Source organism: Centroberyx gerrardi, chromosome 22 (assembly GCF_048128805.1).
Source record: "Centroberyx gerrardi isolate f3 chromosome 22, fCenGer3.hap1.cur.20231027, whole genome shotgun sequence".
NCBI classification, from domain to species: Eukaryota; Metazoa; Chordata; class Actinopteri; order Beryciformes; family Berycidae; genus Centroberyx; species Centroberyx gerrardi.
The window spans coordinates 13,187,133-13,201,694 of NC_136018.1; the positions used below are offsets into that span (position 1 = coordinate 13,187,133).

Consider the following 14,562-nt stretch of genomic DNA (forward strand, 5'->3'; position numbering starts at 1 on the left):
GGCTACATCTGGTTAAAGTCTTGTAGTGTGAGCCTGCCTGAAAAAAAAACACATTTATGTGCCATCTGTTGACTACTGGGAACATTCACTCAATCTCATTCACACCAATACAAGAGAAGCACAGCAGTGCAGAGAGCTGGGGGAGTGTGAGAGGAGGATGGAAAAAAAAATGGAAACAGATTCAGTCTCTATGGACAAGACAGACAACTGAGGTATCCTATAGAAGTAAAAATAGCATCAAAACCAGTCTGGCATGACCAGAGGGGATAACTCCTGTCCCATGAGAACAGATAGGGCCAAACCAAAGAACTCAGAGGGAGAGAGGTGGCCTTCACACTCAAATCTCAAATCAGCGGCAGTTTAGCTGGTATACATACTACAAATGGCTGCCATAGACTGTTCAGTAATGCTGTTATGGAAATAAGTACTGGTCTGGAGAATGAGACTCAGACAGGTGATTTGTTGCCCCTGACAGAAAGGGAGGGGAGTGCCAGCCTGGAGCTGAAGGGAAGGAGAGGGATTTTTCGGAGCTGCAGCATTAGAATGCAGGGACGCTGTATTACAAGCTACCAGTGGGGAAAATTTCTGACTTTGAATGGAACGCAACATAAAAAGTGTCACCGCCAACTCAGTCTATGTCATCACTTATTTTGAGTTTCAGTGAAACGTACTGCACAACATAATACAAGTGTTGTCAGCAACATATCTCTCTGTTTCTTTTGTCAGACTACTGCACAGCCATAAACAAGTGTCTTGATTCAAGGTCACAAAATGCTAACAGGCCAGGAATTATGCTGAGTAGTTTTAACATCAAAATGCCAAAACTATAGCTAACAAGCTAATGTAATCATCCAGTACTCTGAGAGTCTTGGAGAATTATTGACAAACTTCAATATGGAATGGAATATATTTATTCATTATGCATACAATCCTGTAATGAATGCATTTGTTTTTAACATGTCAGTTTTCCTCTGTGAGTAGCTGAATTATTTCATTCTTTTGGTTTATACACCTTGGAGGAGCTGTGAGGTTGTGACAGATCTTTTGCCCTTTGCACCTTTCAGCACCACAAATACACAAAGCTTTTCAAAAAATGTTTCCCAACAGGAGAATACGCTTACGTCAATATAATAATATAATATGCAACTTGCTTTGGTTAGCCGTAGTTAGCGGGTTAGCATTTTAGTGGTTTAAGACAGGTGTGTTTTAATGATTGTGCAACTGTCTCTCAAAAATAAGAGCAAAATATGTGACAGCAGCCAAGACAAAGATGTTGTATGTATTGTCGGAATACATGAAAAGTCATAAGACATGAAGATGTGAACTTTAACATTGGCGTTAATGGGAAGTCTCCTTATGGTGTCTACCTTCCCCTTATTTCCAGTCATGTCCCCTCTGTTTTTATGGATTAGATTACTTGACTAAACATTTCAGTGCCAGTCATGTTAAACATTTCAACTTTCAAGGTCTCATGCACTGTCCAACTGTGAAATAATGCCCATTTTCAGCACAGAAATATCAAAATCCAGTGGGAACCCTCAGAGTGCTGATATGGTACAGTATGGGCAGAATAGAGAGCAGCCAGCGGGACGTGCTGAGGTAACATCATCACCCATGATTCCCTGGGCAAGGTGAGAACAGAGGGGGTAGCTGACAGACAGTCAGTGAAGAGCAGATGGCAAAGCTTAGACTGGCTTAGACGGACAGGCCAGGAGCCGGCAGCCTATCAGGACGGCCAGAGTGAGCGTGCTCAGTAAAGCCCGCTCTGGCACAAGCAAGGAACATCTGGCGTAAGAAGGATTAAGCAGAATAAAAGAGGAACACTAGGAACATAGGAACTGAATAAACAACAGCAGCAAAGACGGGGTGGCGGCTCGGAAGGACAGAGAGGACAGGAGGAGCAGGGAGGAGAGGAACAACCTACAGGAGGGGCAAGGATCGACAGTTTGGGGGAGACAGGAACATGAGAGGCGGGAAGAATCTCTCTCCAGGAGTAGAGAGAGGATATGAGATAGATGGAGAGAATATCCAAATACAGGAGGCTGGCATCACCCCTTCTCTCTGTCCTGGCAGTGGTGAATCTTGAGTTTTGGGGGCCCTAGGCAAAGAACATTCTTGGGGCCCCCCTATGCTGGCAAATAATCTGATAACATAGACTATAGGCCGACTCAATGAACAAATTTGTCCTTATGTCTACCTCTTTAGAAAGCATCGGCTCACAAGATACTAAAATCAAAATATTAATAAGAGCACACGGGTAAAATTTGTATATTCATCTGCACATTCATGTTCTCTCTCTCTCTCATTCTCTCTCTCTCTCACACACACACACACACATGGGAGCTTCCCGCCAACAAGTGAACGCACCAGAAGTCCTACAGCCTTTTCAAATCATTGAGTGCATTCAACTAAATTATCATGCAAAGTTGGCCTAACTGACAAAAATGAACCTGGGGCAGGATCTTCACTGATGGATTACCTTTCTAAAGCAAGTCTTTGCAAGTCGATTTTCATACCGTAAGGAAATGAATGGAAACAAATGGCTGCCTAGGAAAAACACATTCAAACATATGAAAATGTATGGTATGCTTTGGAAAATGGTGAGTAATGTAAAGTATACCTGCAATGTAGTTAATGGGCTAAAGAAAATCTTCTGCTGGTAAAATGGGCTTAGGTCGACAATATTTATTGGCCCAATGAACGCAAGAAGCACAATTGTTTGAGTAATGTGTAATATATTACTGTTTTCCAATAAAAACGACCTCAACACTGGAGCCAACACAGCCAAACCTTTTTCCACATTTTCCTGGATAACTGAAATCCTGTTTTTAGAGATATATGCAAACAAATGAGCTGTACAGTCTGACAGGCCACACACTCTCAGAACCTGTTTTCTCATTTAAAGGCTGTACTGCAGCTCTCTCATAACACTATAGCACCTGTCCTCTCTTGTATAATTCTTTAACACTTTTTTTTCTTTAACAATCCAGCAAACAAGATTGCAGTTAGCCAGATAGCTCATAAATATAAAACTTGTGGGTTTTTTTTAAATGCATTCCATAACTTTATTCCAATTATTTTGAAATGATCCAAATGATCCACACAGTCTTTTACTTGCTCTCTTTTTGTCTCTAAAATTCTCCTCTTCTTTCTTTTTTGTGCTAGACATGTTTCAATTGTAGAAGAGCTGCAGGCCGGTGACACTGTCGCTTCAGCGGGACATTCATGCCCTTTCGTCAGTGTCCACTGTGTGACCCCCCTCGAACATGGGAGCGAACACACACACGCATACACACACATACACATACATACACACGCACACACACACACACACAGTCAATGCCAATTCCTCCAAGCCTTCTCAAACTGTCCTCCTTCCAATACCCTTTGTGCACACACACACACACACATACACATACACACAAACACACACACACACACACTGTCCACTCAGCATTCTGAGTATCTCACATAGGCACATGGTACAGGGGATCTGTTTCGTAACAGCAGAGCAAGCAAGCCCCTTTGTCTTCCTCTCTCTCTCTCTCTCTCCAATACACACAGACACAGACACACACACACACACACACACACACACATATGCACACTGTGAGACATGTAGGCCTATGCAAAGGCACACACAAACACACACAAATACCCTACCGTCCGCGGATGGGGGCAGGTGTGTTCAAGCTCCTCCATTATTCCCAAAGACTCATGGGAAACGGCTGTGGTCCCCCTGTATGTGACTCAGCATCAGTGAGACGATGCCTCTCTCCTCACTCTGTCTCTTTCTCCTCCCTCTGTACCCCCGCCCACTCTCCGCTGTGCCTCTCTGTCTGTCCTCTCCTCCTCCTCCTCCTCCTCCTCCTCCCTTTAGCAGACTGATCCCTTGCTCCAGAGAGGAGGAGGAGGAGGAAGTGAAGAGCTCTCACTCTGCCCCTATTTCTGGGCACCACAAACGTCACGGAGTCTGCTCTCAATGCATTAACGGAAAAGTTGTAGGTATCTTCCATTAAAAACATCTAGGGTTTATTTGAACCATATCACACCCAAGCTGTATGTGTTAAGTAATAAGTCTGTTTTGCTTATCTCTATTGCCGTTTGACATAACACAATAGTGTATAGAGGCTTTGCAGTTGCATCACAAATCTCCTAGCAACCACGCCTGGCACCATCATGGAGGTCGACTGGAGAATTGGCTGTACACAAATAATGGCTAAATATATAACAACTGGGAAATAAAAATCACAAGACATCTGAAAAAGATTGTTGTGGTGTGGGTGAAGGTCAATAATGTTATGAAAATGTTATGAGTAAAAGTGAATAGTGTGATATGGTTGATTTGTTTCCAAATTTAGAAACGGTCTTGTCTTTAGCCCTAGACTCTACTCCAAAAGTGTTCGATAGCTAACAAGCTCACATTATCTAAAATACAAAATCAGATGTATCAGTGGGGAAATGATCAGTTCCCAGATGTTAGCCTCTGCTCTTGTGCACTTCAAAAGTGTATGCTCTGGTTTGCTGATTTCCAAGAAATAACTGAATTCTTCTTGTGGCTCCAGCATTGAGACCCTCGTTCTCTTCGTTTTTACCTCAGCTACCTCTCTCTCTAATACTTTGTAGACATCGCTTTGATCCCATATCATGGTTCTCTTCACAGTGAAGACACTTTGTCTCACCATCTTCGCCACATCAACTATATAAATAATGGGAATCCTATCCTGCATAATAACATGATCATCTTCCTGATGTAGGCCTGGCATCTAAGTTGGTGTTTCTGTATCCCATGAAAACTCTCATGATCCAAGTAAACATTGCCAAGTAATTGTCCCTCAAAGTACAAGAAAATTAAATTTCCCTTTTTGACTCAAATTACCTTATCAACATAGCCACAAAAACTCTTTCAGCTTGCTTGAATCTTTCCAGCACTGACCGACATGAGCTGTACTTTCTCCACTCCACCTCTCTCTCTCTCTCCCTCCCTCCCTCTCTTTTTCCCTGTTCTCCCTGGAAATTTACACCGCTCTGAACGAGTGAGCAACAGAAAAACAGCTGTATCCCTGGCACTACAATGTTTTGTTGGCACTGTCCAAGGTCCTGAAGAGATGACAAGTCGACTGGGACTCCCTTTGCAGTAAGGTGAAATTTAAAACAAAATGTAATGAACGTTGCCCTTTGGACCACCATTCTCTATTTACTTGGAGCTCATATTTAACCAAGCAAGTTGAAACATCTTCTATTATCAAATGGGCTGAGAGGATTCATGAGTTTGTTCAAAACTTATTTTACCTGCTCTTTACCTGCTCTTTCTTGGAAATAAGGCTAAGGCTACATTACTTCAAATTCTCTCACAAGGTAGGCTGTACATTATGAAGTTTGAATGTTCGTCATGTTGAGGTCTAACTTGAATCTTAGTGTTTCTGCTCACTGATATACTGGATGAATGTATTAAAGAAATGTGCAGGCACTATCAGTTGGATGCTAATGAATTTATTCACTGGGGAAAAAAGTTATTGTTTACAATGTGGATTTTTAAACTGAAGATGACTGGGAATCAGATGTGGGCTGCTGATGGAAAGGCATTTCTGTCTTCTGTGGTGAGCGAGCATGACACATCGTCTTGCAGGTGACTTTGTTCGGCTCCAACATTTGGCAGGTCTGCAGTTGAAGCCTCTGCTTTTGGAGCCAATGGATCAGCCTAAAAAAAACAAGAAAGCCTTAAAACATATTATGGTACTTTTAAAATAATAATACATCCCATATGTCATTGGTTCACAATAGGATAACATTTTCACAGACAGAATCCTCTATTTATTAGAGATACTGAATGATACTGAGATACTGTTCTACCATTCTATGTATATGATTTACTTATGTTTTGCATGTTTGCATACTTTTTAGAAATCTACTATTCATATGTCTTTAGTTTAACTGTTAACTAGTTTAACTAGTTTAATTAGCATAAAGATTCAAGTGCAAATTACATTTTGCCTGAATATGTGGAAGGGCCAACAGAGCCGAGAAGAATCCAGACTTTGAAGCCAGTTTTTGATCCTTGCTCTCAGGCAGCAACGTGTTTGAGTTTGGTGCGTTGGTGTCCTGGTGTAGACCGGTGAGGACTTTGTCTACAGCTTTGACCTCCTGGATGACTGGATGCTGGATCTGCTGGGTCAGACCAGACACAGCCTGGAGATCCCTGGCTTCATGGTGCAGAGTAATAGGAGCCTTGAGGTCAACAGTCTTACACACATGAGCAAGACTTCATGACACTGGGGCCTTGACCTCTTCAATCAGGCTGGTGGTAGCCTTGGCCTCCTGGATCGGACTGGTCACAGCATGATCCTCCTGTGCGGTGATACTGCTGTCAGGCCCAGCATAGAGCACAGTAGTGACATTTGTTTTGGCATCACATTCTATATCTTTATGCAGGACACTTGTGGCACTTTCATCAGTTGAATCAATGCTCACACAAAAGTCGATTATGTCTTCCTTGAGGACCGCGTGGTCTTGGCCCTCTTCCTCCTTTTGCAAGTCCAGGAAGGACTGCATGAAGTCAGAATCCACTCTGACTACTGGCTCCTAAACATCAGGCTCACGGGCTGAAGAGCAGTCAACCTCAAATCTAGAATAGTCTGATGTGTGAGCAGCGAAGTCCTTTTCACCAAGTACTTCTTTGTCCAAATCTAGGAGGGATTTCTTTGAGGGCATTGAGTTGAGTGACTAGATCCATCCATGCTGAAAGAAATGAGAAAAACTAAGTCAGCATGTTAGCAAAAAACATAGAGTTAAAGTTATAAAACAGTTAGCGGTAAAACTTTATTTTGATAGTCCATGTTGATACTTCGGGTAACTTGCCTACTTGCTGCATCTTTACAGACTGTGCAACCCTAACCCTTGAGTATCAGCAATGGACTTTCCAAATGAAGTGTGACCCATTTAGCTTCATCTTTTTGCATATAGACTATAGTTGAAACAAATTATCCTGAAAGTAAAGTAACAAGTGCCGCAACAAACAAAAATAACTTGCACATCCTGTGTGGCTGGCAAGAAAGTTACTGGCTAATAGATCTATTTAAAAAAGAAGATTTGTCTTACCTGGATGAAATGCCCCTCCATAATTGTTGTTTGTTTGTTTTAATAAATGAAGTAGTAACAGTTTGACTATGACAACAGAAAATTGCTGTTTCTTTCAGGATGGTAGAGTGAAGACTGACCCACAGTTACACTCTGCTGTCTGCATCCGAGTTCAGTTCTGGTGTCCATTGTTAAAATCAGATTCTGACCTCTGACCTCAGCACACATCCCATCAGACCAGAGGGGCTTCTGAAGGGAACTGCTGCACTAATTAAATATATATACAAAATAAATATAATATATTGAATTCCATAGATCAATTAGGGAATGGAAGTTTGAAAATTAGGGGAGCAAATACCAAATAGTAGTTGCTTTATACTGTCAATGTGTAGGCCTACAACCCACATTTATAATAATAATAATAATAATAATGATAATAAAAAGGCCCTCCTAAACAAAAAGGTTCTGAGGCTTTCCCCACACATTCCCAATGATACCAGTATTTCACCGCTATAGTGGCCCACTTTGATTCCCTGAGGCTTTTTTTCCCCCCCATAATGGATTTATGGTCCAATTCATGCTCATTATTGTTAAATAGTATTATTTGTTCTGTAAGGTCCTATCAAATGTTTGTTAAAAATATTTTAAGATGTTTGATCTCAAAACAGAAGAAAATAAACATAATAAAGAAAACTGTTGAATGCTACCTGAATTTGTGAAGTTCTTTGCTTTAACCCTGCAATATTGCTCAACTGTCTCATAGTTACAACACCTGAAAAGTCTCTATACCCAAATCATGAAAGGTTTTACATGCTGCATTTGCTATTCTAATAGACTTTTTACGAGGCGAACCGGTCAATTTTTTTTATTTGTTGAGTAATTCATCCCTTTAAATATACGATCTTTGCTTGCTCCCACACCAGCAGCCATTGCCAGCAGCGATGCACCTCTCGCCATGGCGACGGGAAAGAGGAGAGAGATCCAAGAAGGGACCAATCAGAGAACAGCTACAGCAGTCTCATTTGTATAAACGGTCAGGATTGGTTGAGCTGCACATAGCACCATCAGTGAGAAACAGCACTGAGCATCACTGTATGTCTGCGACTAGATTTACAGTTAGTGCCTGTTCCCTTAACCCTGCATGAAATAGTCTATATAGATGTTTTTGTAAGAATAGTCAGCGGGCCTGTTATATGGTTAATTTACTCCTATAAGGCTTTGGCATTCTAAACGGATGGAAACTATTATACAATGACACTGACTAGGCTACAAAACAGTTAGTAGCACAAAATTCTGATTTAGGGCTAGGCTACACTTAAAAGTCCCCTAGTGGTAACCATAAAAAGTGACAAATTGCAAATATGTTATCACAATCTAGGTGAATGGGGGTCATCAAGTAGGCTACCGTAACTTCTCTGTCAAAATATGGCTGCTTGTTTACAGTGTTTCTAGATGTAACACTTCCTATAATGTCCTATATACATATATATATATATATATATATATATATATATATATATATATATATAAAACTGAATTGCTATTTCTGTATATTTAGAGCAGATAAATGATGTGTTAGAATAGTTGCATATAACAGAGGCATTACAGAAAGAAGAATGTCTTTGCTAATTCCCACCATACTGGAGCACCAGACTTTGGCATGAAACATCTAGAAAGTTTTGAGCAACTTTGAGTCAACAGGCCGTCATGGCATGCCAGTTATTTGAGACTAGACCTAGACTAATGCAAGCGACTGGACTAAAATATAGCTACAGAATGTTATGAAAAGTCAAAGTTAGTTTTGAGTGAAGACGGTGCTGGCTTACCTCGAACGGTCCTCTTCTGCAGCAGTGAGGCGCAGCAGCTGTATAACCGGAGTGCGCTCTGGTGCGTCGTTGTTTCACCATGGTGTCCGTCCAAACAATGTACAGTGTGAATATAGTTATTTGTCCGTCACTTGCTTGCCTGTCTGGCGGTCAGTTTGCTATTCAGTCCAAGACAGGAGGCGGTGCTTTCTGTCTGTGGTCCTGGTCCAGCACAGCGTGCAAGTGCAGCAGAGCGACGAGAGCCCGTCTGCCCGGTCTGTCCCAGTAAGACAGGGACAGATCAGCTGTTCACCAGTGATGAGCTGCGACAACAGCGGGCCTCAACAAGCATACACAGACCTCACAGGCAGTACATCATGTTGTTGGCTATTAGGCTACCATTCATAAACCCATGTTGTATTATTCTAGACTAGGCCTTTATAATGTGATGTGCAACATGTTGCAATCTTGAAAATTGAAACAAATAAAATAAGAAATAAGAACTTGTCTACTTTCAAAAACAAACAAACTTGTATTGTAATAAAAATAATAATAGGTAAGGTAAGGTAAGATAAACTGAAACAATTACTAAGCCTAACTAATTAAACTATTATAGTGATACCATAGGGGTTAAAAATACCACAAAGTATGATAAGGTCGCTGTAAACTCACTATTGATCAGCTACACTGTAAATCCATATAGGAGAAAGATCAAAGGATTATTGTTAGGGTATAAAAAGCCAACTTTTTTTTTTCTTTTTTCTTTTTTTTTACTTGTAGTGTTGTATGACTGTCCTAATAATAACTTTATGCGGCGATGTACCTTGTAATATTGTATACAATATTAACAATAAAAATTGAATAAAAAAAACTAGGCTGCGGGGATGGAGGACAAAACAGCCTTTGTGTTCCCCTTGTTGGACGCACTGTAGTGTCTCTGTGGCCCCTATGAGACAGCTCGCCCCAGCGCGCTTTCATCCTCCAATCTGGGACAGGAATCTTTTGTGTACACTCAAAAGTCCCGCCAGGTCGCTATGGAAACAAGCTTCATTAGGATAAGCAGGCAGCACTTATCCTGAAACACTTCCAGTGCATCCCTGAATGCAGACGAGCAGGCACACTTTGAGAAATCTGCGCTACTCACTTCTGGGCCTGGCAGGGATGCGGCGAAACCAGAATACCCGTATGAAAAAGAACTATAGTAATCCTATAATACATTTTAGAAGTATACTATACAAATATCACAGCAAATCCATAGGGATATTATTGTGATACCTTGGGAGATATGATAGGCATACGATAAAGTCACTATAAAGTCACTATTTGGTACCACAGACACACTACAAGTCCCTAAAGGAATATTATAGGAACATTATGATAATTTTTGTTAGGGATATAATAGTCATGATTTGTGTAAGCCTTAAGGTGCGTGAGTGTGCGTGTGAGTATGTGAACAGGAGTTTTTGCTGCTTGTCTAGTGCTATTTCTTGTTATGATAAATATATCACACTGACAACACAGCCAAATACACAGCAATAATATTTATAGTATGGGGTTTATGGTATGGTTCTAGTAGTAAAATAAATTCTGACATTACACAACACTGCCATCATGCGGAAAGAAAGGAAATAGCGTCTCGGATTTACCAAGAAACTCATTGGCTGACCGTACCGTGATGTCACTTCCTGCATATGACTTTCCCCGGGAAGGAGATTTGGCGCGGAATGGTCTGTTGTTGTGTTGATCTGCCGCTTTCAGGAGACCGGGTTGAATCTTGACAATAAACTAACGATAAAGGAAAAGTTAAAGTTATGGCTCCGGTATCAAACTCAGATAAAGACATGGACAATCCGGACGGCGGTGAGTTGCTGTTGCCCGGCTTGCTAGCTAGCCTTCTTGCACAGGGAAAGCTAAGGACTTATTAGCTAATGCATTAGCTTACTCTGTCATACTACAATATGATAGGGAACAAGCTCTAGCCGTAGCGTAAGGCTTGTTGTGTAAGTTTTAGCTAGCAAACAGTTGGCTAAATTAGTTTACTGTAAGCTTCGAGAGAGAAGAATAGGCTGAACGTTAACTGTAGTCTGTAGCTATAGCTGTCAGTAGCTGTCAAATATCCAACTGTCTTTTTCTGTTTTGGGCTTCGTGTTGAGTGTCAGTTATGTTGAACATTCCAACTTTCTAGGTCTCGTGCACTGTACACACATGAAATAAAGCCGTAGCTGAAACGCTTACCATGATATAGTTAAAAACTATCTTTTAGATCCATTAATGTTCTATGAGCAGAATCTCGAGCATAAGAAACAGTGGCTAATGTTTGCTTGAAAAAGTCTGTCAGCCAAACTGTCATGTCCGCACCTGCTGCTGCGTCATCCTGTGATGTGTGACGTGCCGCCCTCTTCCTCTCCTCAGGTGATGCCCCAGGTGACGCCTGTGGTCTGGCTGTGTCCCGCTCCAGACGGGAGAAGAGGGAGAAGGTGGGGAGGAAGTCTGCACTGGAGCAGCTCAGGAGAGCAAAGATGGGCGAGAAGATCAAATATGAGGTGAGAGAGTCAGTGTGTGTTATTGCAATTATGGATATCCCACAGTCTGTTTGTATTTGTATATTTTGTAACCAACATGTGGCAATTTAATGTTTCCTTACTTAATTTGGTGCACACACACATACCTCTCTGAACATGACCTTACGTGTTAGGGTCCACTAGCAAATTCAGCATACTGACTCGGCCCACTGATCTGTCAAGCAGCACTTCTTTCAATAAATTGTTATTGATTCACACTACTCACTACCACCCTTATGGTGTGTTTTGTTGGAGGAAGATTGCTGTAATACCCTACAAAGCAGTTATATGGTTTGGATCCTCTATTAAAGTTATACAAATTACAGATTCCACTGTAGTAAATGCTGATGGTTGAATCATATTTATGCTGAATTTACCAGTGGATTAATGATTTGGAAAAGGTATTAAGTCATGTTCTGAGAGATACTGCATGTTCATTTGCTGATAAGAAGGACAATGGGGTATTTCACAGCAGAGTTTGATGTGTTGTTCTCCAAGAGAGAATGTTTCATTAGTGATCGTCAATCAATGTGTGCGCTTGTGCATATTTTCCAGGTGAAGGAGGTTAGCAGTGTGTATGAGGAGGTGGATGAAGACCAGTATTCGAAGATGGTACAAGAGAGACAAGATGATGACTGGATTATTGACGACGGTGAGTCTTGTATATAGGGTGGGAAGCCAATTTAAGTAGCTGAAAAATAACCATTGACCTGTGAAGGTGGCTAGACAAAATGATTAGTCGTCTCTTAATTCCCCAACCTGGTTTGAAATGTCTGCTCCTGTATCCACTGCAGGAATGTGTATGTGTGTGTTTTGGTGATGAGAAGTCCAAATCGGTACTCCTGCTTTGAGAAAACTCTTAAATTCAGGCTGAGATCTATAACTTCACAGGTCTTCTTAACTAGAGATGCTTATCTGTAGAATTGATAGTGTTGTGACTTTCTCTTTTCTTCTCTTCTCTCAGATGGAGTCGGTTATGTGGAAGATGGAAGAGAAATCTTTGACGATGATTTGGATGATGATGTAGTAGAAAAAGACAAAGGTAAACACCACTAGTACATTTAGACAACGGCATATGTGCATTTTGAATGTGTACACTTGTGTTCTTAGTTGAGTGTGTGATCACTTGTTTCTCACAGATGTTAGCTGCTGTATGAGTATATTTTATGTGTGATTGCAGGAAAAGCGGGCGCCAAAGGAGCAGCCTCTAAGAAAAATGTGAAGAAAACTGCTGTAGCCAAGCCCAACAGCATCAAGACCCTCTTCATGAACAGCAATGTTAAGAAACCTGCTGAGGTGTGTGCTTGTTGGCATCTTTGACTTGCTAGTGTGTTTGCTTGTATCACTCACTGAGACATGTCAGCATGTTATTCATGTTAGTCTGTTTCCTCCTTATCATCCTCATCACATATTTACCATGTGTTCTTGTTGACGTATTTGAAATGAGTAGGAAAGCACAAACTTAGGGAAGTTTTGCATGCGAGCAGAAGTCAGTATTTAGACCTATAAATTTAGACCTTAGACCTTACTCTTGCTCCTGCTCCTTTTTTAATTCACTTGTTGACCATGCATCTGTCTCTCTTCTGTCTCTTGCAGAAAGATGTGGACCTGTCCACAGACGACCTATTAGGAGACATCTTACAGGACCTGCACTCTGAGGTTGGTCCCGTATGATCTAGAAAATGCAGGATGAGACAATGTCATCATGGCCAGTCAGAGTTGGGGTTACAACATGTGTTGTATAGAGGTGGGGCTGGGTGGAAAAACACACTAGACAGTTACGCACTTGTGCCCTGTTCATAGATTTCCATCCCTGTAAATCACCTATTTTTAGATTGTTTGTACTGAATCTCTCAACATAAATAAACTTTAATGCTAGGTAAACTATCATATTTGACTGTCGCTGCAGAGACATAATGGTAGCAGCATTGAGTTAGCTGTTCCTCACAAATGACCAAATGGTTCCTGCTAATCATTTACATTTAGACACTTGTGACACTTTTGTCTCCTCCTCTTTCTTTCTAGTCAGCCACTCCACCTGTCACTGCCCATACCTGATTTGCTGTATTATGATATTTTCTTCTGAAATCTTTCTCTCTGCCCTCCTAGAAACCGTCTCTTCTGACCCCTCCACCAGTCGTCACTCTGAAGAAAAAGAAGTCCCTTGGATCTCCCATGAACCCGTTCTCCATCAAACCTCAGATGCCAAAGGTATTGCAACCCATCAGAATTACATTACTATGTTAAGAAGCCAAACTAGCTGCAAACATTTGAATATAAATAACCACTGTAATGACTAAAATCATTGACTCAGAACATAGGTCGGGAACTCTTTGGTAGATCTGCACACTAAATCACTGGGCAATTTGAAAAATGAGAACCAAATAATTGTAACATATGTCACTTCTTTGATAGCAGGAGTTTCCCTCAGCTGTGGGGTTAAAGGGCAAAGTGATCCGGCCGCCCCCTTCAGACCTGACCCCCCGGCCATCAGCCCGCCCTCCTCCCTCCTCAGCTGCCCCTCCAGTGGAGAGGAAGAGAGTGAAAGTGGAAGAGCTGGACGAAGAGGAGGGTAAGAAAGACAGATGACCAACTCTGAAACTGCCGGCTTTGGGCAGTTATTCTCTCTCTCGCTTTCACTTTCATTTTCTCTCTGTTTTGTCTCTTTCTGCCTCCCATCCATACAGAAATATACTCTCACTTTCTCTCACTTTATTTCTGTTTATCGTTCATTAATTTGTTCCTTTCTAACACCACAAATACACACACTTGTAGTGACTGACTCTGAATGTGTTGTTCAGTGAATGAAGCCCTGGCATTTGATGGAGTGGACTTTGATGAGCCAATGGAGGTTGGACTTGAGGAGGAAGAGGAGGAGAGGCCTCCAGTTAAAGATGAGGCTGAGCCTGAACCTAAAGCAGCAGCAGTAGCCACAGTTAAAGTGGAGCCTAAGGCAGAGCCTCAGGACCCCGTCCTCATGTGAGTCATTCATCTGCTTTAGTGTTTCCCACTTCTTTTTATTTCTTAGGAAATATTGTTTTAGTAGTAGTGGGTACAGGGATGAGACTTAACTGGCATAATCTGAGAATGCTACACATAGAATTAGCAGAGGCTGTGAT

General features: G+C 41.5%; 2 protein-coding genes across 3 annotated transcripts in view; one reads left to right on the forward strand and one right to left on the reverse strand.

Annotated features, from left to right (window-relative positions):
- The window catches only part of pcyt1ba (phosphate cytidylyltransferase 1B, choline a), an 8,877-nt gene extending 5,175 nt beyond the window's left edge, over positions 1–3,702 (reverse strand). The window contains exon 1 of the mRNA XM_071923291.2: positions 3,664–3,702. Within this exon, the coding sequence (XP_071779392.1) occupies positions 3,664–3,702 (39 nt within the window). The remainder of the gene's footprint in view (positions 1–3,663) is intronic.
- A 6,897-nt stretch (positions 3,703–10,599) lies between these two features.
- Positions 10,600–14,562, forward strand: part of pola1 (polymerase (DNA directed), alpha 1) — a 57,252-nt gene continuing 53,289 nt past the window's right edge. The window contains exons 1-9 of one of the 2 annotated variants that reach the window (XM_078291405.1): positions 10,600–10,742; positions 11,295–11,425; positions 11,999–12,095; positions 12,408–12,485; positions 12,624–12,739; positions 13,040–13,102; positions 13,553–13,654; positions 13,859–14,015; positions 14,245–14,422. In XM_078291405.1, coding sequence (XP_078147531.1) covers positions 10,694–10,742; positions 11,295–11,425; positions 11,999–12,095; positions 12,408–12,485; positions 12,624–12,739; positions 13,040–13,102; positions 13,553–13,654; positions 13,859–14,015; positions 14,245–14,422 — 971 coding nt within the window. In that variant the 5' untranslated portion in view covers positions 10,600–10,693. The remainder of the gene's footprint in view (positions 10,743–11,294; positions 11,426–11,998; positions 12,096–12,407; positions 12,486–12,623; positions 12,740–13,039; positions 13,103–13,552; positions 13,655–13,858; positions 14,016–14,244; positions 14,423–14,562) is intronic. The other variant, XM_078291406.1, reaches the window with a different exon arrangement.